We start from the raw sequence: 27,452 nt of genomic DNA on the forward strand, positions 1-27,452 counted from the left end.
TTTTTTCATGAATTAGATAAGAGATGGTATTTTCCACACAGCACATGTTCATCATGCATTTTGCTTGATGAAAGCTCGTGACATTATTCACTTCTTTGACAAGGGTCACCTCCTTGACATTAAGTAGAAGAAGTGCTTGGTATCACCTGTTGGTTCTGTGACTGGTCCCATGATGGAACACACCTGAGAACACGAGTCCATGTAAGGATGTTTTCACATGACCTCATCCATAGGACTGGACATCAACGACACATTTCCATGCTCCCAGTGGAAGGCAAAGGTGTCTATTTTCACTAGATTAACTTAGTGGAACTGCCTCTGTTACCCAAGTAATTACCTGAGAGTGTGACCAAAGTTAATGAAATTGAATGTCCATATTCTGGTCTTTGGGGACACTTTCCATTAAGTAATTGAGGGACATAATGAACATTAAGTAGTTAGTTGAGCTGGACTGTGTTGGTCCTTGACACTTCAAATTATAGACAAGTATCTAAATGGAGCAATTAATTCAGGGAGCCTGGATTCAGTGCTTATTCACTCTGATCTGAATGTATGAACTAATCTTGTATGTGCAAATGGAACTGGATTCTTGACTGTTTACTTGAGTTTTTATCTTTTGAGTAATAGTTGGCTCCCAAATGCATCAATAATTAGAGATTTTAAGAACTACCCTGCACATGGCTTAAGAACCAACTCATGCACAAAATAAAACCCCCAAAATTTGGCTCATGAGTTTCTCCTTAGGCAAGCACTGAGTTTTGGATATGGAAAAAACCCCAGCTTCAATTCAAGGGACAGATACTGCAGGTTACATTTACAGGTTAGCACATGACCTGATCAGTCTCTTGCAGATGAACACGGGTACCTCTTACTAACTGGTTTTGATCACTGGGGTGGTGAGGAGCAGAAAAGGTCTTGACTCTGTGTAAGAACTACTCAGCACTAACTAAAACATCTCTGAATTATCAATGCTCTTCCCAGCATGAGTTCAAAGCACAGCCCCACAGCAGCTACTGCAAAGAAATTTAACTCTACTTCAGCCAAATCCAGCACACTCAAGATTTCTTCCCCATATCGTTACTTGTCAGTTCCGTAACTACACACTCTAAGACTAGGATTCTGACCTGGAAACAAGAAACAGCCTTCAAATACATGATCATGGTTAGAAAGAGATACAGAAACCATATTTTAAACAAGATTAAATATATATTGGATTTAAGTGCGGTGCTTCTACTTTAGAATTAAAGTACTATGATTTAAAGCATTTCTTCATAAATAATAAATACAAAGGTAAAGAAAGATCTAGACATATTTATTCAGAAGTTTCTTTTCAGTATTTCTTACCTCATTTTGTCTAGCATTAATCAAAGCAAACTCATAAACAATACTGAGATAAGAAGAGATCCCTACTGTTTCAAATACGCTCTTCCATTAAATCCATGTAAATGTATCTTGTCCATGTCATGCTCTAAAATATGCTTAGCAAATTATGCATTGTTGTGTCCAGCAGGTTGGTAGTCAGGTCATTTTCTGAAGGCAGCAGAAGTAGTCAGTGGTATTATCTGGTTCATAATATAAAGGCCAAAGTCTGACAGACTCCAGAAAACCAGATCCAATATTAATCCTTAACATCATAGGCAATAAAAAGGCTTCTATCTATAAACACAATAAAAGTTATCATGTGGAACTTACTGTGCTGGCAGTGAATCCCATTAAATCCCTCTGGACATTTACAAACATATCCTATGAATGTGTCGCCTCTGTATGCTTCACTAATTTCACATATCCCACCATTATGACATGGATTAGGAACGCAGGGTCCTGAGAGAGGGGGGGAAAAAAAAAGAAGTATGTATACATACATAGTAACAACCATAATAATTTCAGTCACTTATAAGCATTTATTAAAGAAATAAAATGTTTTATGGATACCTTTATATTCCACTAAACCAGTTAAAACACACCCTTCACTTACTTCAGATAACTTGCCAGCACAGATTTTTATGAACAAGTAAAAATATGAAGCATGTCACTACTCATTAATCACAGCATTATTTTTTAATGTAAGAGAAGACAGGAGACAGAGAAGCTAAATCTTGCTCTCCTATTAAAGATAACAGGCATTCTAAGTTTTACATCACTGAGGAAATAGGTATTAATCAAACATGCCCATCATGTACAGAGTGACAGGTACAATGTCCCTGAATGATCACTACATGTCAAGTTAGTAGTTTGAGGAGATCTTTGCTATGGCTTTGGGTGACTTTCTGAATATGTGACTATCTGGGCCAGCAGTTTGCAGCTACTAAAGCAACTATTCCTTTTCCACTGAGTGACTTTGTAGCATATTCATGTCACGACAATTTCAAAAAAGCATTTCTGAACTATATTTTCTTTTTCCTGACAAATCACTTGGGAGGAAACATGAAATTTCAGCAGTGAGATCCAATTTGTTAGGTTGTAATTACTATAATTTTATATACCTTTAAATAACAGAATCTTTCAACCTGAGGTCTCAAGGTTATTCATTTAACAGCACATGTTAAGAGCTTTTTACATTTTATTATCTTACTAATACTACCTGTAACAGGAATCCTACCAGGAGAAAGTACTTGGCACTTTGGTGATTTTTTTTCTAATCTCATTTTAAAGAATTGGCAATGATTGATTAAAAATCCTCATGTGCAAGCCTGTGTGTGAAAAGATTTGTAAATTCGATATAAACAATTTCATTTGCAACCTTTGCCATACACACAGAAAGATGACACTCATTCCTTATTGAAATGCAGTCTCGTAATCATTCAACTGCATTCTAAATAAAACCCCAAAGCTAACAAAAATTCCAACAAAATGGAAAATAGTTCTACAGTGTCATTTACTGAAAATCAGCACTGGGAGTTACAGAATCACATGAAATCATTTAGGCTGGCAAAGCCTTCCCAGCCCCTCAAGCCCACCTTGTGCCCGATGCCCACCTTGTCCCCCAGCCCAGAGCACTGAGTGCCATGGCCAGTCCTGCCTTGGGCACCTCCAGGGCTGGGCACTCCAACCCTCCCTGGGCAGCCCCTTCCAGTGCCTGCCCACACTTTCCAGGCAGAAATTCCTGCTGCTGTCCTACCTGATCCCAGAGCTGCCTCCAGGGCTCCAGGTGTGGCCTCAGCTGTGCCCAGCACAGGGTCAGTGACTGCCCTGGGGCTGTGACACCCCATGGCTGGCACAGCCCAGGGGTCATTGGCCTCCTGCCCACCTGGGCACTCCTGGGCACACCTGGGCACTCCTGGACTCATGTCCAGCCACTGTCACCACCACCCCCAGGCCCTTTTCTGCCACTCTTCCCCCAGTCTGGAGTGTTCTGTGGGGTTGTGACCCAACACCTCATCATATCGAACCAATGAATGATGGTATTGAATGATTTAAACTCAAATGAGCTGTAAGTTTGGTGTTTCTGGGAGTCTGCTGATTGGTCTGTGTTTTCAATTACAATCTCCAGGCTGACAGATGTTCACAGCAGCAGCATTCATCAAAATGTTACATTAGTGGAAATCAGACTCTCCAAGAAAATACTAATTTTCAAAAGATAAAGATTAACTGAATGACTAGATGTCAGAACATACTCCTCAGTTACAACACCCTGTGGAGGTTATTGCTATTGGAGAAACCACACTGGTGCACATTTCTATTACAACTTGTGTCATCAGCCTATTCCAAGGCATAGTCCTGCATGGGTTATGCTTGTGTACATCATAAAACATAGGATATGTCCCACTGAACCCGAAAAATAAGGGACATAAATATAGAACAGCTTACTCCAAATGCAATTTTTAGTTAAATAGGGCAAAAATCATGAGGCTGAAAAGAAGGACCCTGGCTGCTGCCTATTTTGCCTTTCTCCACCCACATTCTGCATTACATTTTAAAACTACACTACATTCTTAATTCTAGACAACAGATGTCACCAGGTCTACAAAGACTCGTGTCTTTCAAATATCACTGTTTCTGTTTATGCCAATACACCTTTACAATATCGTGGGGAAAGGACATGTTTAATAATTTGCACTTTTGGTCTCCCACTGAATACAAACTGTGTTTTCTCTTTTATGTCAAGCCTCTATCACAGTGCTGCAGTTTGGGGAGGAGCTGCATGTAGCCTCCTATGTTCATAGTTTCTATGCAAGCAGATCTCTAATCTTCCAAGAACAATGAACCTTTTAATAATTACTTTCTCATTTTCCTTGCTCTTTCTCCATATGGCCTGTTAAGCACATGATCAGCCTACTTTCATTGATTTTCTTTGAATTTTGCATTTTTTCAGTTCAGTTCAAAGCATAAAGGCTTAAACGGCCATTTGAGGTGCACAGTAATAAACATACTGGTGCATGACAGTATTTCTAACTAATGTTTGTCTTCTGTGATGCCTTCCTTCTGGAAAAAAAACCCACATCAAGGATATGGGTATTTTTTCCCCACTGATTATGGTTGTTACTTGGGTTAGAGACAAATAATAACACTATTTTCAATGTTGAGTATTTTGCTTTTGTGTATTTTTCTTTGCTTTTGTTGTTGTTAATAGAAACTGGTAGTTCAAAAATGATTTTCAGAGCAACGAAGCATCTTCAAATGTACTGAAGTTAATAAAAAACAGTTACCTATTGTTTACTAGTCAACATTCATTTATTACTAAGGACATGGTTAGGCTGCTCTGTGTTCTAAAGGAATGAATGACTGAAAATTAAGAAGCCTGCAGTTTCTTTCTCCTAATTCTCCAGAGAGCCAGACTGAGTTCACACATCTTCAGGATATTTAAATTGCATGAACACCCAAAGATATGATCCTATTATTTTTTTAGTATTTTGACTAAGTCTACAGGATCCGTGGTGCAAGTTTGGCAAGTTTGAGTATCTTGAAGGATTTGAGGCCTAACCCTGTCATTGTTCCATTTAAGACCCCAGTTTGGTATGTCAGATCTAGGCACAGCTTCCAGATGATGAGGAGTTCCAGTCAGTTTCCACATAGTTGTGTAGGCTCTTAAACAACATGGTATTGAACGCTGGATAATTAATTGCCTCACAATCTGATTAGTATTCTCTGTTCCTCAGATCTCTAACAGCAAGTTCAAACCCATCCTTTCTAAAAATCAAAACAAAAAACCCCAACAAAAACCAAAACCCCCTCCAACAACACACACACATACACAAAATCCCCTCCAAACAAAACCAACAAAAGAACAAACTGAACTTGTCAACTAATTTTCAACAACAGTGGACTTCAGGGATTGGGTTTTTAAAATCAATAGTGCTGTAATACTTTTACAGGTAATCTTTAAGTGGCTTCCAACACAAAGAGAACAACATTTGATCAATATTAATGAGCAGAGGAATTCAATGGTATGGTTTCCAGGCATTTTTATCCATGTTCATATAAAATAATGTCAGCAAGATTAATTGTGCACTCAAAGTAATAGATCTATCCACTTTTGCTGCTCTTTTCAGTCTTTCTTTGTTCAGTTTCAGAGGTATTAGCCAACATAATAAGTATAGTCCAAAATACATCATTCTGTTATTCAGCTGAAATCCCATGTTCTTTTTGAAAAAATATTGAAAGTTAACTTAGAGCATAGCAGGTTTTAAATTTTAGATGTTCTTACTAAAACCTCTGAGATTTTACAGATGCATGAATCAAACAAATGCATCCTCAGTAGAGCTGCAAGGGGCTCGAGGCACAACCATGTTATCTGTTTTCTTCTTTGACAAGTATAGTTAACTAAAATTTCATAATAAAATCTTGTATCACGAAATAATGAAGTGGAAATTACATATTTGAGAGAAACCATTAGTTTATCTTTAGCAAGAAAAGCCAGGAAAGCAAAGAAAGCAGTTCAGTGATAGTCATCTGTAAAAACAACCCATTTCTCATGCTTCTAACCAACAGCATAAGCATTTTTTTGCTAAATATAAATCTGCTGATGCTTCGGTGGGAAAGATATTCAAAAAGATCAGGCAGTTTTAGATGTTATTAAACAAGAAATCTACATCAGCCACATCTTCTTCATGGTCTTATTCTTCATACTCAAAGTGCTAAAACAGGAAAGTGATCAAAAATAAAAGCCTATCGTTTCTTACTAAGTCAAGATGAAGTAATGAATATGATGATATGAAAATGTAGAGAGGGATAAAAAAAGAAATATATATTCCAATGGAAAGAAACATGCCTCACATTTTTAGAAGTAAAATTAAAGGCAGTGAAATAAAAATGTTAACACTTTTGATGGTATTTACCCAGTTTCTCTTTATGTAGAAATAATGCAACTTTAATGAAAAATACTAAATTACATATTGACCTTGATATACATCAAGATGAAGATACTGTTAGCTACAGAGCTAATTGCTTCATTTATTTTGTGGAATATTACTGAAGTAGGACTAATAGATAATGTTACTCTGATGATATAATAAGCTGCAAATCCCATCAAAACAAATATTGTGAGTTATCATCAAATTAATAAAAGGTATCAAATGATTTTACTTTGCATTAAAAAAAACCCACTCTCTAGCTGCTTGCCTTTGTAGCAATAGCTTTTCTGAAGTCCCTCTTGGCTTTACACAAATGTCAAATAGGGTTTCCCCCCCCCTCTGATAAGTTGAAATCTTCATCAGAGAGCTTTTTTACAGTTATAGCATCAGTAGTTTGAAGTTCTCCTCTATGTTTTGATCATATATGATACTGTAGATGCTTCCCCTGCCAAAGAAAATTCTCCAAAATAAGCTGTGGCAGAGGTCACTTTGCAAGAGCTCATGTATTTTGAAACCAATACATGCACAAACAGCCAGTGGCACATAATACTTCTTTCATTTTTATGGGAAGAGAAGAATTAGCCTCTTTGCTGCTGGAGTCAGAACGGCACAAACTTCCCATGAGTTAAAAATTAAGGACTATCACAGTGAATTAGACTCATTGTCCAGGTCATCCAACAATCCATCCCTTCTGCTCATCAGTTCCTGCAACCTGACAACAAAGATGAAGAATCCTGCAGTGTGAACAAGTAAAAATCTGCACTAGATATCTTACAAATACTTGAAATGAGCTTAATCTCTGAGTCTTTCTATTTGACATCATTTTCTGACTAAGACACATGTTTTCTTCACACTGTTAAAAATCATACCACCTATACATGGACTGATGATAGACCACCTCTTTTTTCACAAATATATTGTCCTTTTTCTTTCCTCATCACCTTTCTAAAAACTCAAAATGGACATTTGAAAGGTCTGCCCCTTCAAATGTGAGATTACAGAACTCACTCTTGAGCAGACACAAATCCAAAGTACAACATAATCCTGTTCAAAAGAGACCATTTTCCACAGAGACACAGAAAATGGACATTCAAATTCAGCAGCAATGTCCCCGCAGGTTCTGACAGAAAACTGCTTTATTGCACAGAAAGGGCAGGAATATAACAACAGCTTGTGAGGGTCTCTGATCTTCCTCATATTTACGACTTAACCTATTAATTCAGCATTATTGTGAAGGCTTTACTGGACACAGAGGCTGGTTTTGAGTGTCCCTGGCTGTGTGCCTGTGTGGTAGCTGTGATGCTTCAGAGATCATTTTAACAACTTGACAGAAATGATCCTGCACCTGCTGAGTTCTGGGGATCACAAAACGGTACCAACACACACACTCATGTCTCATGTTGCCTACAGGTTTAAGCACACAGGGACACACATCCAATCCAGCAACTCAGTGCAGGAGTCAGGTCCCTCTTCTACCTGCACTTAAAGCCTCTTCACCCCCTTTGTGGTTCATACCAAGCTTCTGCTCAGGCACTTTGTAGACTTCACCTGTTTGTAGAGGAGAAGTACCATTGTCCAGGAACACTCCTGGTGTAGCTGGGTCCAAAGAACAGCATGTTTATTCACCATGTGTCAGCTGCCTGCTTTGCAGGGCACAGTCCTGAGGGCATTTGAAGAGAACGTTCTCAGCAGATGTGCTATTGACCTTCTGCCAGAAGGCACTGCAATCAGGAAAGTGTCTTGCAGACAACGTGCTCATTCTGCCACTTAAGGATGAAGCATCTTCTGTAATGACTGAATATGCTGTAGTTCAGTATTTCCTATTTCTAACTCACACTCTCATTTTTTTGGCACTTCAAAGCCATTCTGGGTTAAAAATTTACATAAACATCTAAACATTTTAGGGCCCAACTCTAGTTATACTGGTGCATCATGACATGGCTCCAAGAAAACAAAGGAGTATCTTGGTTTAACTAAAGCTCATGAAAGGTAAACTTGATGTATTTTGAGCTATCTCATCCTTCAAATCTTCTGAAGTGCATTAAGAAATTCTTGTTTGTGCAGCATACTTGAGTATTTTTAAAACAATGAGAAAAAGAAATAAACCAAGCCACAATAGCTCCTACACATCAATGTATTTCACGTATTTCCTTTTAGAAATTGCCACCGTTGATTCTATTTTACTGTTAGGATACAAATGGACTTTATGTCAACCAATATGTATTAGACCTACAGCTTGCTATTTGCTTGATTATTTTAACTTGAAAAGAATAGGCACTGCAGAACATCATTCACAGTTTATGTAGAATATTGATAACATTAAGTGGTTGCTATATGTTATTCCAGTTAATGCATGAAAGCAGTAAAATAATTAGCAGTTACCCACACTGTCATCTCATTAACATTCTCAAGATACCAGCTTTGGAAAAAAAAAGGAAAAAATCTGTTCAGCCTGGCTTGTAAGTGATTTAGTACTGTATTAGATTCTATCTACCTATATATTCATTATAAACTAATGGCACCAATCCAGACTTAATTGCACTGTGATTAAATATTTATCTTGTTTTTAATGCAACAAATGGAGCGTGCTGATTATAATGATCAAGGTGTCTCCATCTGGATGCAGCAAGAGCTAAGGTTCACCCCTTGAGTGCAAAATGCTCTAGGTCACTTCTGCACTTTCCCCTCTAATTCTATTCTGACAAATTCTGTTACAGGGTGGAAATCAAGCTGATTTTCCAGCCATCTCCCAACCTTTTCTCTAGCTGAATAACTAAAATATTTTCTGAAAAGATGCAGTTTGAACGTGATCGCTACACAATGTCTTTCCTTAATAGTCTTACGCTTCTCACCTAACTCTGCCATTGACTGAGAATGGTAGATTATACCCAAATTTGAGGCATGGCCAATGTAACAGGCACTGTAGTGATACCACACAGAGTGAGACAAGGCAATCCTTTAAAAGCTGGGGAAAGAGTTCAGTGCACTACAAGACATTTTCCCCAAGTTCTCTCTCATTATTTCTCCCCATACTCCTCAGTTTCCAAGCCTGAAAACTTTCCTTCCCCATCTTCAGTAATGATATTTACCTCTTTATACCCTTTATCACTTAAATATGTTTCTAAAAATGCCCACAGTATTCCTCTCCCACCAGCACCTTCATAAACCTCCTTAGCAAGTTAATGTGTGACCCGTTCTGCATCTCTGCATTACCTTCCACAGGAGGATTTTATCTTCCCAGAGAATACCTGCTCTGTTTCCAGAAAATACAGTGTCAGGGCCTTTTCCTTCTCCTGCTCTAACTTTACTTTCAGGCAGCAGCATCATTATTTTTTTCCTAGATGATCCTGTTTCTGTCCCTGAATTCTCCCACGTTTGGTGACCCAAGTTTGGCAGATTGGTTGTTATACTGCATTTCTTGTGATTTATTTTGAAACTTCATGAAAGCCAGATCAATTTTCCAACTTAATCCAGAATTATTTTGCAAATTCCTTTTTCAGTTGTTTCTGAAAAATCAACAATGCAAACAGAGAATCTTCCATTGTGTAAAATTGTTGCTGAAGGATTATGAAGACTTCAATTTTTAATGTTAGAACATTCAGAAAAATACTACAGATTTCAACTGGGATGTTTGAAAGACTCAGTTCAAAACTGCAGTCCTGCCAATGCTAATGTCTACAAATTCCACATAAAATAAACTCTCCAAATCCATTTCCTACCTGGTTGAAACAAATCCATCTCTGTGTTTACTGCATTGGTATGTTGCTTAAGCAAAACAGATTCAGCAATCAGGAAACTACACACAATTTGGTGCCTAATGCAGAATCTCAATGCTAGTTGGGATTTCTGTCCTATAGTGCTATTTTTATCTTCATAATTCCTGTCATCATATATGAAGATGTCAGTTTCCACTTTCACCAACTTAAGGTGCCAATGGATCAGGACTTCCCATCCCTTTTCATCATATTCTTGTAATAACTGGAAAACGGAAAAAAACTTGCAAAGACTTATGTGAACCTTAATTATAACAGCAAATATATGAAAACTCAGTTAGTCCTCTTGCTGAGCATTCCAGTGGGAACTAAAAATGCAACAGCCTAAACTTAGGCTCTTCATATTTGTATGAGTCAGGTCCTAATTACTAGTGTTGCATTAATGAAACAGAAACAGCAGAAGGGAATCTCAGAGGGTGATTATCCTTAGGACATGAAATATTATTAAGAAGTGATGAAAGAGAATCACTAAATGTGAAATATATATTGTCCAAACAGGCATAAAGTTGTCCACAGCAGAAACCAAAGGAAATAGACAAGACTTACACTCCAGTCATTTATTTCCCTGAGGATGTAGGACAGAGGAAATACATTCTTTTCTCTCCCTTTTTTTTCCCCAAGCTGTCATCAAACCCTTCCAATTTAATGTAAAAGTCTGACCCTAAATCCCTTTGAATTCCAGACCCTATCACTATTCTCCAGCTCTTACTCCTTTAGCTAGATCATTGCTCTCTTTTCTCCTCATATCCCATTCCTGCTTCATATCGGCCTCTTGTCATCTCAGAAAACCACACATTGACTGAAAACCCCAATTTAAAGTCAAAACCCGTGTTTGCAGTCATGAGCCTTCAGTCCAGAAGATACACAGTAGGATCAATTGATACCTGCTTCCTTTCCACCAGCTACATCCACAGCACAAATGAAAGTTAGTTGCTCTTGATTAATGTGGTTCATATGCAGTTAGTTGTACCTGGGTGAAAGTACTGACCTATTTTGGTGGGTAATGGTAATAATTTCTGCACAGCAATAGTGGAGATTGGTATTTTCTAGTAAACAATGCTTTAACTTAAAATTACAGTTTGTGTTATTGCACACAATAGTATTTGTTTGTAGTAAGTATAGTTCTCTGCACAGGTAAATTCTGCCTTCAACAGAGCCTCGTGCCAGGGCTGGTGCATAAGCTGCTGCACTCCCAGCGCCAGTAACATATTCCTTTAGGTAATGGCATGGCAGAGCAACTCTTGTGTCTTTCCTGGTGTCCACCCTCAGCTGTTTCATGGGTAGCTCATCAGACACATCCAGCTGTGCTCTGGTTTGCAGGATCCACAGATCTGTGCACAGGTATAATGATGGCAGCATAACTGAGTGGCTCCAGAAGATGAGGGCATGAACTAGGTATGATTAACCTCCCCTCACCTCAGGATAGATGACATGAGTGAATGTTAATGTTCTTTTTCCAGTCTAGCCTAGTTCATAGCTGGATATGGTTCCTGAAAGAGGCTCCGTAGTATCGGTGATCTGGTGATGGAGTGGAGTCAGGCAGAGACAAGGGTGTGTGGCTGAAAAATATGGATCTGCCGTTAAGTTCTGAATGACGAGGAATAGGACCAAGAGGAGATGCTATGAAAACAAAAGTAGCTACATGAATTAAACAGGTCGAGTCAAGTTCTTTATTTGTAATTTCCTAAGCTGTTGGAAAATACTGCCTGTACTCTACTAGCAAAAATTTAGGTGGGAACAAGACTTAATGATAAATACACTGCTTTACACCTTATGTCCCTGCGCCTGCTCATTGGAGGTTAAAGCGGACTGTGAACCTGACAGGATCACTGATTTGCATTTTGTTTCAAAAAAATGCCCAGTACCTACTGTTTTGCAGAAAAAAATAAAATAGTAGAAACATTTTTTCTCATTTAGAAGGCCAGAATAAAAAATGAAAATTCCAAGTTAACATGAAAGGATTAAGAATCTGATATTGAAATGCTGTCACTCTTTTCCTTGGAGTATATTCATAAAAAACCTGTTCTGCAGTTTTAACAGGACAAAATATTGTTGAAGAGTTGAAACTAATGAAATTCATGAATAACTGTAACACTGACTTATAATATCACTATCGAGTGTTAATTCATGCTTTGCAAGTAAATGTTCAAATATGGTACTGCAGGCAAATTGAACATATAAATCTCTATCCAGATATTTTTGTTCTTGTGCTATGGCCTGTTCATTGTAGATGGTCATTCCAATAAAACTTCAAGAATTCCATGTCATTTCTCAGCTTATTCGACACAATTCAATTACCTTCCAAGGTTTATAAAGGTAGACTTAAGATTTTTTTTTTAAATAACAGACAACTGGACATTCATGGGAACATGCTACATTTTCGCAGTTGTTATTTTTATCACAACATTTGTCGTATAGCCACAACTGTTGTGGCCACCAGTGGAAGTTGTGTCTTGAGTAAGCAAAGAAAATAAATTTCTGGACTGGACTGTGAAAGCTTCCCCTCTTTCATTCACCTCCAGCCACACTGGTCACATTTAGCATTTTATTACTTTGCAGTACCTTGGATTTTATGCAAATATTTTTGCACCATTTTCTTTTGAAGTTATATGGTATTTATTTGCAAGGAAGACTAGTGGAGGCAACAGTTTTACATAAGTGGGAAAGAAAAAAAAAGTTGTTTTCAAAATAGTATCTTTTAGTGCAATTGTATAATTACACAATATATCAGAAGATAGTCCTTTCTTTCCTAGTAATGGAAATTCATGCTCTGGAGTTAATCCTAAATGACTTCCTATGGAAAACAACAACAGACTTAAAGATCTTCTGAACACTTCAGTGATACAGTTACTCTGAAGTCCAGCAGGTCTCTTATGGATTGGTACTCAATGATGCCAGATTCAAGACAGTTTGGGATAGCAGGGATATTTTTGCTCGTGAGGTGTTTTGGGGGATTAGGAATAGGCAGAGGAGCAGCAAGCACAGTGCAGTGCAGGGGGAAACTCATTCAGATTAGAATTGGGCACTAGATCAGCAGCTGGTGAAGATGCAGTTTCATAACATAGACCAGATGAAAGAAAATAGCCCATCTCTGGGCTATACTGTACACCCTGCTCTTGGTCCCCAAGGGCACTTAATTCCATTATCTGCCAGCTAGAACATTCCTGGGCTCTGATTCACTACAAATCCACACCAATGTAACGGTGTTATGCACATCCATGGTCACGATTGATAAAGTACTGCTGTCTTAGGCATAAAGAAACAGTCTTTTGTCTGATATTCAAGCATTTTGCCTGATGTTTATGAATTTCACCTACCATCTGGCTTCATAATATGTGCAACAAACCTTTTCCTCTTGCAGCCTTCTTTCAGCCTTTGAACCTACACCAGAAAGTGATCCTAAATATCACATCCTTCCCTGATTACACAATCAGTCTCAAAGGAGGCTGAACTTACCAGAAGTACCACATTCTCCCAGTTCAGCCATGCTCTCTCTACTTTGCCACCTGCCAGAGCGCTTTCCTTGGCACTTCCTCCATACTTGCTTTAGCAATTTCCAACCTGCTTAAGCTTAGGAACATCCATAAGTTCTTTAACACCCTCACAGAATAAGATATCAATTACTGAAAAGGTATGACTGTAAGAATTAACATTTTCCTCCCCCTCCAAGAATCAGTAGATTCTTTTACATTTGCTTGCTTTTTACTAGACAAGAGTTACAGATTAAAATAAATTAGTTTAATAACAAGAGAGAGCAAATTACAGAAGAATTTGCTAGAAGAAGAAACGTACAAGATACATGATTGAACTTATCATTAAAGGTTTTCTTTGGCTGCTTCAGGATGTCTACCCAATTACAAAATTGTAGAGATTGTTCAACAGAGACATTTTCAAGAGAGTTATTAGAGAGGGGTACTTCCCATTCATCCTGCTGTTTAACATCATAGCATAGGGAGCAATGATAGTGAAAATATACAGTGGGGTTTTTTTAGCATTAAAAAAAAATTGGTGTTTGATTATTTTCCTTCTCTTACTGCACCCAACAACTGGACAGCACAAAGCATGAGCTTACAATATGTAAACCTTTTCATTCCTTCCTAAACTGGTTAACTGTTCTATTGTTTATTTATTAATTTTATTATATTCTCCATTTCAGACTTTTATGGTACTCCTCTTAAATGACACTGTAGCACTACAGCCATACTAAGGGTACTTTCTAAGATTCATATTGGTTAACTTTGCTAAGAATCCACCTATCTTATGTTAAAGTAGTCAGCACCAAGAGTGTGCAACTTCCACCTCAAAACCATTAGATTTCAGGAAACCTCATCACAGCCACTTTTTTTTTTATTTTATCTAGAATTATTTGCAACTTGCATCAGTACAACTAGACATGGATCCAGATTTCTGTAGGCTCAAAAACTTTGAAGTACAGAACACTCTCTGTGCTAAATATGTATCATGGAAGGAGATACCATAAATTAAAATGGAGAAAACAAATTTTAAACATAAGAAAACAACAGCTTGCCAAACAGTGAGGTCCTGGAAACCTCAGGATACAAACCATAAATAATATGTGTATAAACATAAATTCTTATCTTCTTACTAATTGATACTAGCCATACTTCTATACAAGCACACTACATCTACATGCAGAGAAAATCTGGGGATAACTGCTCTCTTTGTTTTAAATATCTAACTTACTGGGATGATTTTTCCTCAGGTTTGTGTTTCTTTTCTTTGACTTAAAAGACTGACATAAATTGGACTCTTCACTCTTGAAGAGGAAACTGGGATAAGATGACATCTACCCAATGCTGTTGCTGTGCAGCTGTCCAAAAATAAGACTATTGCCCAAAGAGTCTTGTCACAATTTAGTGCCAAATGCACAACCACCAACAGTGAGGACTTCAAATCTGTGCATATGCCAAAACTGGCACTTCTAACATATATTCCACCACTAAAACCTTACAATAATGAATACTATTTGGATTAAAATGTCTGTCAGGGAAGGGTCTGGTTTGTTGTTCAAAAATATGACAAATATATGAAAATAGACTTAGCATCCCGAAGAGCAAACTTTAATTTTGGTGTCATGTACTATCTTTGCACAGACCAGTCATTCCACAAATGGGTCATTATTCAATACATTCAGAGCCTTCTCAATCAATGTGCAATACAAAATCTTATTAATTAAAACCCACTTAAATTGAGCCTCTAAAGGAGTAAAATTTTTTCCTTAGTATTCTTTATGCTTTTACAGTCAATCAAAAGCTTTGAAGATGGTCATAAGTCTGTTTAAAACCAAGGAAAGCACATAATAAGCACTTTTGTGATGCTGTTTTTTTGACTAGAGTTCTTTTCACCAGGCTTGTTAATCTGCTTTCAAATCCCCAACCAACCACTCCTCCTCTATGGTTTCCTTTCATTAGTATTTCCCTTTTTTTTATTTCATTTCCTACACATCTAATGCCTTGCTGGGAATCTTTGACTGCTTTAACCCAAATAAATTACAGTATCTTACCAAAGATGGCTGGTTTTTTTCCTTCACTCTAACTTTCAACACACATTTCCACCAAATCCCTCTTCCCACTGAGAGCACACATGCCACTACATGGCAAGATAGATCAAGGAGCTGAACCAAATGAACACTGTCTCTATCAGGGAAATTGCATTATGGATGAGGTACTTTCAGCTGGAACTGCCACCTGATGTAGCTCAACACAGGTGCTAGCACAGACACAAAGCAGAGAGCAAGAAAGCATGGATGTGCTGGAGGAAGAAATAAAAAATGAATGGACAGTGTGAAAGGAAACAACACACACAATAGCAGCCAACCCCATGCAGATCATCCCACTGCTGCCTTTCTGTTTGTTTGCACGTCTTTAGACCCACACCCTCTGTGCTTATGCTCAACTCATTAATCCCATTTTTATTGCCTGTCAGCTTGTTTCCCCAGAAACTTCTTGTCTCAGTTTCCAGCACTTCTCAGATGAAAATCTGCCCTGTCTAACAGGAGAAGTTTTTGTCATCTGTTCTCTGTCATGTTTATCCCTTTCAAGGAATCACCGAATGATTTAGGTTGGAAAAGATCTCCAAGATCACTGAGTCCAATCTGTGACTGATCCCCACCTTGTCACCTAACCCAAAGTCCTGAGTGAAACATCCAGTCATTCCTTGGACACCTCCAAAAAACTGTTCTCAAAAGAAAAAAAATAAAAGTGCTCTTTTGTCATAACTCTCCTGTAGTTCAAATTGCTTCTTGAAAGCATATAGAACTCGAGGAGCAACAGAGCACAGTAAGACCCCTCCAGCAGTAAGAACAGCAGTTCATCTTGCTTATTCCTGCTCCATCTTCAGAGAATGAAGGAATAAATACCAAAAAATAATCTTTGATTTCTTTATTCATGTCTCTCAGTCAGCAATTATCCTCTTTTTATCTGTCCTAGCAAGGCCGAGACACCTCCAAAGCCTCTTCTTGGGGAACACTGCTTCCCAGATGGAAAAACACCTGTATAAAGCTACCCTAGGATACAGATACAGTGCCAACAGGTATTATGTACAGCTGGTTTAATAGAATCACAAAACCACAGAATGGTTTGGGTTGAAAGGGATTCCAAAGATCATCCAGTTCCAACCCTCTGTGATGGGCAGGAACACCTTCCACTAGACCAGGTTGCTCTGACCTCCATCCAACCTGGCCTTGGATCTGAGCTGAACTCAGTCTGAGGCAGATGCCTGGCAAGGAAAACTTCATCTTGGAAAACATCTGTCTCAAAATTCAGATGAGAAAGTGAAAAGCAACCAAAACAAAAAGTTAATGACATAAAGCAGGATCTAGCTTAGGGGATACTGCATGAAATTCTACTTGTATTTGTGTCACTGGGATGAATGTTTTATACTCACCACAAATACCACCCTCAAAATGATGCAGATTATGGGAAAAATACCCTTGTATGAGCTTCTCAGACAGCTGCCAGCACTGCAGGCTAATCTCAACCTCCTAGCTTCATTTTTGTCAGTCTTGAAAAGAAGTAGCAATTTTGCCAAACTGTGTTATTTTTATGATATATGGACAGATATTCACTAAGGGATATGCTGAAAATACTAATTAATTTCCATGCCTGACCTAAGCAAGATTTCCAGTTTTTAAATGAGGCAGGCTACTCTAATAGCCTTCAGTGCCACCTGGCATCTAAAACCATTTTTACTGCCTAAGCCTCATTTCCATCAGAATAGGGTTCAATATGACCTTTATATAATTTTCTGAGTTAGTCTATATTTTGCTTGCAATAGATGGAAAAGTAATTAACAAGTTAGCTTCAGGCACTGATAAAAACAGAATATGCACGTCAAGAAGAAAAAGAAAAGGAATTTGAATTGCTACACATGGGTAAACCAAGTTCAGCAAGAGAGCAAGTCTCTGCCACAGACCCTGGGGGAATGGCAAATCCCTTCCCTTGGAATAATTCTGAAGGATGATTTTCTTCCTTGAAATGTGTGAAATAGAAATAGCTTTGCACACCCCAGCAGAATCACTGTGCCCCAAGAGACAGCCTGGGAACAGCCTGTCACAAACCTACAACACTTCTACAGTGGGCAGTACACTTGAGTCCTTGAGACTTGACCAGATGCATCTTTGACATTTTGAGGGTTACACAGAAAGTAGGTTAAATGTCTCGTGGGTTGTTTTTTTTTTTTGTGTGTGTGTGTGTTTTTTAAAGTTTCATTTTAACAACTTGTAAAAAAAATGTGGTTTTTTTCTTTTCTGATAATCTTAGAAACACAGAATGTTTGGGGTGGAAGGGACCTTAAAGATCACCAAGCTCCAATAATCTGATATTAGAGTAATCATCAAAAAAGTTCCAATTTCAACTTGTTTTACAAGGCCAATACAAATGGCACTATTTTCAGAAAGAGGAGACACTCTTTGTGAAATCCAATTTCAAACCCACCATCAGTTAAATACTTTTAGAGCAAATACATGGTATAGTTATAATACAAGGATATAAGGATAATTCCTATGTAAACATTAATGTCAGTAAGATCTCAAATTCTTTTCATTTGAAGCCGTGATGTTTTTCTCTGAGAATCAATGATGTGTGTTTTCAGCACTTTAACCAAATGGATCTCATCTCCCCCTTGGTGAACAGTTCAGCACCAAGAGGTAAAAGCATTTTCTGATATAAAGGAAGGAAAGACAATGAAGAACTGATTAAAATATTAATCTACTCAAGAAAAAGACCTCCTGAATATCTGAATCATGGAATCATAAAATGGTTTGGGTTGGAAGGGACCTCAAAGCCCATCCAGTGCCACCCCTGCCATGGGCAGGGACACCTCCCACTATCCCAGGTTGCTCCAAGCCCTGTCCAACCTGGCCTTGGACACTTCCAAGGATGGGGCAGCCACAGCTTCTCTGCCCAACCTGAGCCAAGGGCTCACAGAAAATAATTTCCTCCTAATACCCAGTCTAAACCTACTCTGTCAGTTGAAGCCATTCCCTTTTGTCCTGTCTCTCCTCCCTTGCAAATGTTCTCTCTCCACCTTCCTTGTAGCCCCCTCAGGTCCTGAAGCCCATGACAAGGTCCCCCGAAAACTTCCCTTCTCCAGGGATGGGGCAGCCACAGCTTCTTTGGGCACCCTGTGCCAGGGCCTGCCCACCCTCACAGACAAGAATTTCTCCCAATATCCAATCTAAACTTACCCATTTTCCAAACTATCTAATATAAAATTATTTTAAACTATCTAATATAAAGCTGTCTAAGACAGTGCCAAGCAGAACCATCCCGACTCCCACCACAAATAGTTATGAAAAATCAAAATCAAAAAAATTTGATGTTATGAATATCGAAGTGAAATTAAACTGGTATAGGGTAAACCCTAGGATTTTACTAATATTTTGCCTAGTGTTTTAAAATTATAATCCAATGAATTTTTAGATGACAGCATATTTAGAAAAAGCACTTTTTTTTTTTGCCAAAACTGTTGTTAACTATTTTATAAAATTTTTATAATACAAATTTCATTTTTGGTTTGTTTGTTGGTTGGTTTTAAAATCACCATATCCCTTGAAAAAAAATTATTTCTGAGGAACCAAAAAGAATTATTGAGGTAATCCTCAGTAAGTCATCCTTGAAATATCTACTGAACAAAGTAGTTTGCAACTACTTTTAATTTTTCATATTTTTCGATCTATTTTTTTTTCCACCAAACCACATTTTTTCATTCTGGAAATAGGTTCCAAGACAAACATTAAGGCAATACATTCTGGTACCCTCCTTTAAAAAGCTTCTTAAACATAAGAAATTGAGGGAGAAAGCAAAACAACAGAGAAAGATGGAGCGGTCCTATCAGAAGCATGACAAAACACAGAGCTTTTAAGCGATTTAGATTTCAGATGTTGTTTCATACCATGTTCCTAGAATAAGGATAATGGGCAAATCTTAATATTTTTAGATCTCTATTTTTCATGACTTTTTGATGTATCTAGTACAACCATCATCCTGAAATTTCTGCTACTGTGCTTTTCCATTCCAATTGTTTTCTGAAATTTCTTCATTTCTCTCTTATGAAATAAACCTCATTCTAGAGTTTTTTCCAGTTGAAGTCTCCTTCATTTTATATGGCATTTTCAACCCTTGTTGCTTTTTCCAAAGTTAATTTTTATTATCTTTTGTTACTTCCTTCTTTAGGAAAAAACATGATATAACAACTTTCATTATATAAAAGTTGAAATTTTGAATGAGGACCGATTAAATATCACATAGAATTGTAGAACAGTAGTATTATTTTCCAAGGAAAAAAATAAACTCCTCATAGATATTCAATGCAGGTGTCCATACATATACACAGTGTGCACAAGGTCATTATTTTTTACCAATGTCTTCAAAAAAGAAGTTTCTGTCGTATCATATATTGAGTCTTCAATTTCTTAAATTTATTCATCTAAATTTAATTAAAACAATATTAAACTCACACTGTAAAATAGCTTTTATTATCATGAAATTCTAAATAAAAGAGTTGTCAACAGAGCAATCTCCGGATAGTTCAACAAACAGCTTTAAAACTCATGCCACACTGTGTAGATGAGATTAAAAAAGCCAATCAAACAAATCTCCAAGAGAATTGTCCTGAGATTTTCCCAGTTTGGATCCAGGAGACTGATTCTGGTAAAACTTTGATTCATCTGAAACTCAAAATAAATGAAGAAAGATGTAGAAGTGGCTCAAAAGAGAGTTTAGATGTCCACAATGACATAAAATCATAGGTATTTAACTGGCATGAAAAAAGATACCTAGGTCAAGGCTTATCCAGCAGAAGTGCTAAGGAAAACCCTGGTGAAACTGTGAGGATCATTTAAAAAACTCCTTGGTTTCTCTTTGTTTAAAAAGCATCTTAGATGAAACATCTTTAATGGGTTATAATTGCAGTTCATTAGACTGAAACATTCTGAAACTGAAGGAATTTCTGTGAAACGTCATTTCTATAAAGAGGTAAGCACAGGGCATTTATTATTACAGGGTAAATAATCTTCAATCTAAGCTGCAACACTCAGAATAAAATTTTAGAAACTTCATTTCTATAAGATCCTTTGCAGGTGATGTTGTCAGAGCAGCTGGACTATCCCAAAGTGCAGAATAGGTGAAATAACATTGTTTTACCCTTTTAATTAAATAGAACCAGAAATTCTGGGTTTGAACTTGATCACAGGTCAACTACAAGTAAGTTCATAAAATGCTGAAATAATGCTCATAGAGCCTTCATAAAACTATTAGCTGCAACTTATTCCACCTCATTTTGTTTCACGAATAAAGGCATTGTTTGGATAAATATGTGCATGAATAATATCTAGATATATTTCACAAACTGGAGGGAACCTGCTGCTCTGTTATTTGGTTTTTTTGGGGGGTTTGTTGTTTTTTTTTTTAAAGAGCAAAATCTGGTATTAGCTAGAGCTGTCTCCACCAGGTATAACCCACTGAGATTTCGGTGAAAGGCTCTAGGTGAGTGCATAAGGCTTTGGATGCAGTTTTTATTTATTTTTAAGCATCCCTATAACTTCCAAAATGCATGACTGCCTTCCTATTCTGAGGAAGAGGAATCTGCTTCGAGCAGAACATGCAGTCTTGTGAATGGCAATACAAAATGAGAAGTTGTGTTAAAACAATCCTTTAAGAACACACTGATCTGCTACTTTCATAACAACATCATCTTATAGCAAAATCAATAGAAACTATAAACTCTGAAGCATCTGAAGAGCTGGTATTGCTTCAAGAATTTTAAGATAGAAATTAATGCTAGATTGCACTTTATTAATATATTTGCCTCTTAGAAAAAATAATATCTCTAGTTGCTGTCTTATGACTTTCACTTCCCTTCATTTACACAGATTTAGTTACCTGGGTTAGCTTGGTCAGCTCATAATTATGGGCTTTCACAAAAACAGCACTGATGTGCAAAATGCAAGGAGGGAGGCTATGTTTTCATCAGAAATTATGGTTTTACAACACACAACCACAGGAACTCTACCTCTTAAAAATGTGTGCATTTAAATCATCTCCATAAAGGCAAAAAGACTGGGGTTTTCTGGTCTTTCCTACATAAAAAAAATCTTGTTTTCTAACTGATGCTTTTATTGAATAGCTGCAATAGGCTTATCCTGATATATTTTCCATGAAAATTTCAAGACTGACAGTTCTCTCAAGAAATGGACAGCTGAAAGTTGATGGTTAGTAGTAGTAATGTGTGCCCCATGGGAGTGTGTTAGTGCCCTGCAGTTCTTCCCCAAATTCTCCCTCTGTTTCACAAAGGTTTTTTCTCATCTCAGTCATGCTTCCTGCTCATTCTGCTACTGCACTCCTGTTAAAAGCTCCCTTTTGCTTCTTTCTCTATTCAATGCCAGTCCTAACTATTCTCCCTCTCTCACATTCTACTCTTGGCTTTATTCTCCATCCTTTCATTTATTATTCTCTGCTGAACCCTAATTACTTTTATTGCTCCCCAGTTGTAGGTTAGCGCTGTAAACAGTGTTCAATCCTTCCTTGCCATCTTTGTCTCTTCATTCACTTTCCTTACCTTTTCTCTTTTGGTCCTCTGGAGACCTTTCCTTCTTTTAACAAGCCACTATAAAGTGATTCCCCATTTATTTGATGTTTTAGCTCACCGAGTTTGTACAACTCAGTGCCATTTCAAATATGTTAAGCTGTTCAGTGGCATTCTTTGGTGCATTGTCTTCTTTTCTCTTAAATACTCCCCAGCTAATGGATTGCCAATTAATTAGAAATAGTTAATCCTCACAATAGAATAAACATTACGTGTTTTTGTCTCTCGAGGAGCTCCTAAACTAATTTTTATGGCTGTGATGGTAACCATTCTCACTCCTTGGCAGCTTGTCAATGGAAATAAAAGTTTGCTGAGCAGATATGCAAGCCATAGTCTGGAGAATGTTTTCCTTGAGCAGGAGGCTCCTGCATCTGCTGTCCTTCCCTTCTTTCACTGCTTTTTGCCACTGCCTCTAAGAATGTCAGTTTTGAGGGGCCAGGCAGATGGCTGAGTTTCCCCAGCATAAAGGCAGATGGAAAACTAACATTTAACAATAAATCCCACAACAACAAAAAGAATCCAAACACACAAAAAACCCCAAACAACCCACAAAACAAAAAACCCCACACGCGAAAAAAACCAAAAAACCCTGTTGTTTTTGGTTTGTTTCCTTGTTTTCTTTTTAATCCCTGATTGCTTTTGACCTGTTTTGTGGTCTGAAAGCCCAGTGTGCCAGCTTAATCATGGAAGAAACAAAGAGGAATGTGGTTGATGAGACTATTTCCTACTCTCTTGGAACTGAGGGAAAAGAAGACAAAAGGAAGGGGGAGCAGACAGAAGAATCCAAATCTGATACATTTAGCATTTTATACATAAAATAAACTTGGTTAAAGTGATTTATAAAAAAGTACCTCTCAAGAAATATTTACCACAATGCAGATATAATAAAAATTATTCATACCTGATGAGGTTGGTTCCTCTTCAATAGATGCTGTGCAAAAAGGCATCAGGGGCAGGGAGGGTGGCAGGGACAAGGAAGGGGAAGGAAGGGAAAGAGAGAGAGAAAGAGAAAAATACAAATGAAGAAAGCCACGTAGTCCTAATTGTTATATTATTTAAATTTCTGTAATATAAAAGCAAGTAAGAATAATGAAAAACTTTATTCTCTCCATCCTCCACCCCTTCTGTTCCCTTCAGTTTCTTACCAGCCATTGAGGGGTGATGGCAGTGATGAATTACTGATTCTGAAATTGAGTAGTTAGGGACCAAAAGTGGCAGTTTTGAGGTGGGGGTGTGTGGGCCAGGGACACAGTTACACATTGGACTCTCCATTCCAGCTATTTTCTGGAGAAAGCAATACAAATCCCTATCTTCACCTTTCCCTTTTGGGGATAGATAACCATTACATGGCCTTAAGTTACCATCAGAAAGCACTGATGACTGTGGATTGCCTATTACCACCACATTCAAAAGAAGAAAAACAAGTATATTCACAGTAAAGCTGCATTTTAAAAGTACATCAGTGACCTACTTCTTTCTCTTCCTGTAGTCAGGATGTTTTATGTACGCATGCATCACAAAAACGTTCTTTTCACAGTCTAGCAAAGTTTTCTGTGATAGCAAAAGCCACATTCAAGTGTTTCTCACTTGGCCATTGTAAGAGAATCTAGAGGTGAGAAAACTCTCCATAAATATGATATAGAGGCCCTCTTCAGATACTAAACACATGTATCCATACTTCTACTTTTTCTGTTTTAACACCTTCTACCAGTGACAATGGAAGCTACTTCTGTTTGATTTCTTGCAGAATCAGTTCAAACAATGCTCCTCCAGCCATGGCAAACATTGATCCACCCTGGTGCCTCAGAGCTTGCACTTGGGAGGGATAAAGATTTCAAACTCCTTCTAAGAGACCAGTGCCATGCCCTGGAACACTGACTAATTCTGCTTCACTACCACCTCACGTGTTGCGCAGGGAGAGACTGGGAGAGGAGTGGGAAGATCTTCCCACTTTTTTGTACAAACTTGTCAACACATCAGCTGCATTCAAGGCCAGCCATAAACCTTGGTTAATTCAGCTCAATATTCTATATATGCAACTGTATGAGACAACTAACATTGAACACATCAGTTACTCCTAATTGCAGGGTAGGATGGTGTCCTTTTGGGGACTGTCAAGTCTAATTGAGAGGAAATAATGAATTACTGTCTGGAGTCTGGAGCACCAGCCAACCATCTTGTTTCTAGCTAAGGTAAACAGGTGATTTTTATTTTTAAAGCTTGCTGTTCAGATTAACTCTCAGGAAGGCTACACACACACATAATCTAAAATTACCTAAACAGGGTACTGAGCTAAGCCTTGCCTTTTGTAACTCCTTATTAAATGTTTGAATGTGTGTTTTGAAACTAGATTAATACATTATGCAGTGTATATGTGCAAAGACCATGCCAAGCTTTCAGCATATTCTTTTACTGTGTAAGTACTGAATTTAAGTAAAATCTCTTTATAGTAGTAGAGGATTTCAAGACAACTAATGAAAGAAGGGAAAAGACCTGTTTTAAAATAGGACTAATCAGACAATCATTAATTTAACAACATGACAGCTGATTACAGACGTATGAAACAAATAAACAAAAAACCCCAAAACTAACACCTGAATATTTAAATCCTATAGCAAAAGAATCTGAAGTAAATAAACAAACTACAACAAACTAAGTCAATAAAGTAGGATGTAATTTATCAAGGTGCCAGTGGAAGAGAGGACTGTACAAACAGAACAGAACATGAAAGTTGGAAGTTTCATTATTAAATTTTACAAATGCCCCAAGTCTGCATTAGCTGGAAGCTCTACTGCTGCTTGAACAACAAATAATTCAAACTACTAGTGACTGTGCATTAAAACTGGTTAAACAAAATTGTCCAATTATACAGAGAATATTCATTCCAGTAACCATTTTCTTCAGACTGCTATTTGAATAATATTCTTAGACTTAATTATAGGGATGAATTCCAGCATTAGCAATTCAAAGCTGGATTCTGTTATTACTGTGATGGTTGTTTCAGAGGGACCACTCTGCACTTTGGAACACATCTAAATAAGGGTATAGATGAATCTCAGCTAATAAATCACTCAGACACCAAGACAGCTATGCCAATAATGTTACTTTTCTGTTTATTTAATTATTTTTGGCTATTTGATTGCTGGTTTAAGCTCTTTCAGGAATAGACTGTGTTCTTTTCTTGTCTGAGTTAGAGGTAGTGAGAACTGCTCTTGCAAAAAGACCAAGCTCTACTTGTCAATACTGTATTTCTTAACCTGAGGCAAAAACTAATAAAAATAGATAAGAAAATGCAGTTATGAACTTGTTCACACTCCATACAAACTTTTATAAAAAACTGAATTAACTTAATCTCTTGTTTTATGTGACAGCATATTTTCACCTCTCATAGCCTGAGAAACCATGTTTAAAAAAAACACCTTCAGAAAGCTGTTGAATACTCAAAAGCATACACTACTTTTACTATACCATACCAGCTCCAATATAATGACAGCACTCTGCTTTCCACTCATTAAGGAAATTCACTAAATTACCACACCAAAAATTTCTCACATGACATCACCTTTTTCTCTTTTCCCCCATCAGCAGTGATTTAAAGCATTAAGTTATTTTAAAAAGCTATTTATAAAGCAATTCATCTCCACAGTAATTATCTGTATTTTACTTTTTACTTATTTCAGAGGAGTGCAAAGGGATCAAACTAGAATTGCCTTGCTAACTGAGCTGACACAAGCTGGTGGCTCACTGTGGTGGGTGGTGGTTCCCCATCAGCCTGGTGTTCTCCCCCTGACTCCAGAGAGGTGAGACTCACACAGAGCAGCCAGTTATTTAACAACCACCCCACCCCCAAAACAGTCACAGGCATCCCCAAGTCTGGTAGCAGCGCTGCATGACCTTGAAATGTAAACAACTCTGCAGCTTCAAAACATTTTTGACTGCATATTTCTTCCCCTTTTAAGGCACCATTGACAAAATATAATAAGACATCTGGCAGCAGAACATTAGATTTTATCTTCTTAGGGAAAATCTGATGTTCACTTGGGAAAAGTTGATCTTGTTTTCCTTAGAGGTGAACAATACTGCATGACATGAGTGGAGGAATAAAAGCCAAGAAGACATGAGCAGGTTTGGAAAGCCTGTAACAGGATAGGTATCACCAAACATTAGGTTAAGAGAGACAATTTGGGAAGGCAATGCTTGGCCAGTATCTGAATATCTATGCCAGACGCTCCTGATTATTTCTGTTACTCTGGTATAAGTCTTGACAGGTCTGAGTACAAAAAAAAAAAAAAAAAAAAAAAGGAAATTTGAAGCATTAATGTCTCAGGAGAGGCAGATTCCATGTTACAGTACTATGTTATATCTTATGACACATTACATTAGTTTTGTATTACATTAAATCTTCTGCTAATTTTATATTAATGGGAAACATGCTTGCCTTTTGTCTTCAAATAAAATGCAAGGCTCATACATAAAAGACTAAACTTAGGTATATGGGTCTATCTCTATGGAAAAGGCTAAGCAAGAGCTCTACAAAATTACTCAAATGAACTGCAAGATCCAAGGTCAAATAACATTTTTCTGAATATGACATCAAAAATAAACTATATTCTGCTCATCATCAAATCTCAGGATCTCAGAGGACTTCTGTGCCTGGAAGACTGACTGACTTCCTAAAGACTCAGTATCAGTCATGAAGAGTGTGAATTTAATGCTACAGATGAAAATATCTGTTTAACAAGCCTCTCTCTTCACTCACTCCCCATGTGACAGACTTCAGCTGGCCAAGTTGTGTCTGCAGTTATTCTTCAGAAACAAAACAAAAAAAACCCCAGAAATACACACAAAACTCCAAAACAGACAAAAGAAACCACCAAAACTACAAAACAAAACCCAACAAATAACAACCCTTTTCCCCAAACCAAACACAAGAAGCAACACACTACATACCTCTTCAGTGTCATGTCAGAGTTAACTCACTATGAGCTGATAAAACTCTGCTTGGGTGAGAGATGGAAAACACATATATTAATTAAGAAACCCTGAAAATAGCCTGTGGCACTTAGTAGAGGAATTGTATCACTCTTTATAGGTTTACATCGACTCAAAGCCTATGAAAAACTTACTCTTTCTACATTGTTTTATTTAAAACAATGAATTTCTAGTGAGAAGTGGGTATCAGAGCTAACCTTCAGGTATTACTAAAATCTACAATACTGGCATCTTAAAATGACATCAATAGAAATGCCAGTACAGACATCTAAGTCATTCCTTTTCTTTCTAA

General features: G+C 37.5%; 1 protein-coding gene across 3 annotated transcripts in view; it reads right to left on the reverse strand.

Moving 5' to 3' along the window:
• Positions 1 to 27,452, reverse strand: part of EDIL3 (EGF like repeats and discoidin domains 3) — a 241,884-nt gene that overhangs the window by 123,916 nt on the left and 90,516 nt on the right. For 2 of the 3 annotated variants that reach the window (XM_071580998.1, XM_071580997.1), the window contains exons 3-4: positions 23,070 to 23,099; positions 1,693 to 1,821 (exon numbers count right to left, since the gene is read on the reverse strand). In XM_071580998.1, the coding sequence (XP_071437099.1) occupies positions 1,693 to 1,821; positions 23,070 to 23,099 (159 nt within the window). The remainder of the gene's footprint in view (positions 1 to 1,692; positions 1,822 to 23,069; positions 23,100 to 27,452) is intronic. The other variant, XM_071580999.1, reaches the window with a different exon arrangement.

Source organism: Pithys albifrons, chromosome Z, assembly GCF_047495875.1.
Source record: "Pithys albifrons albifrons isolate INPA30051 chromosome Z, PitAlb_v1, whole genome shotgun sequence".
Taxonomy (NCBI): domain Eukaryota; kingdom Metazoa; phylum Chordata; class Aves; order Passeriformes; family Thamnophilidae; genus Pithys; species Pithys albifrons.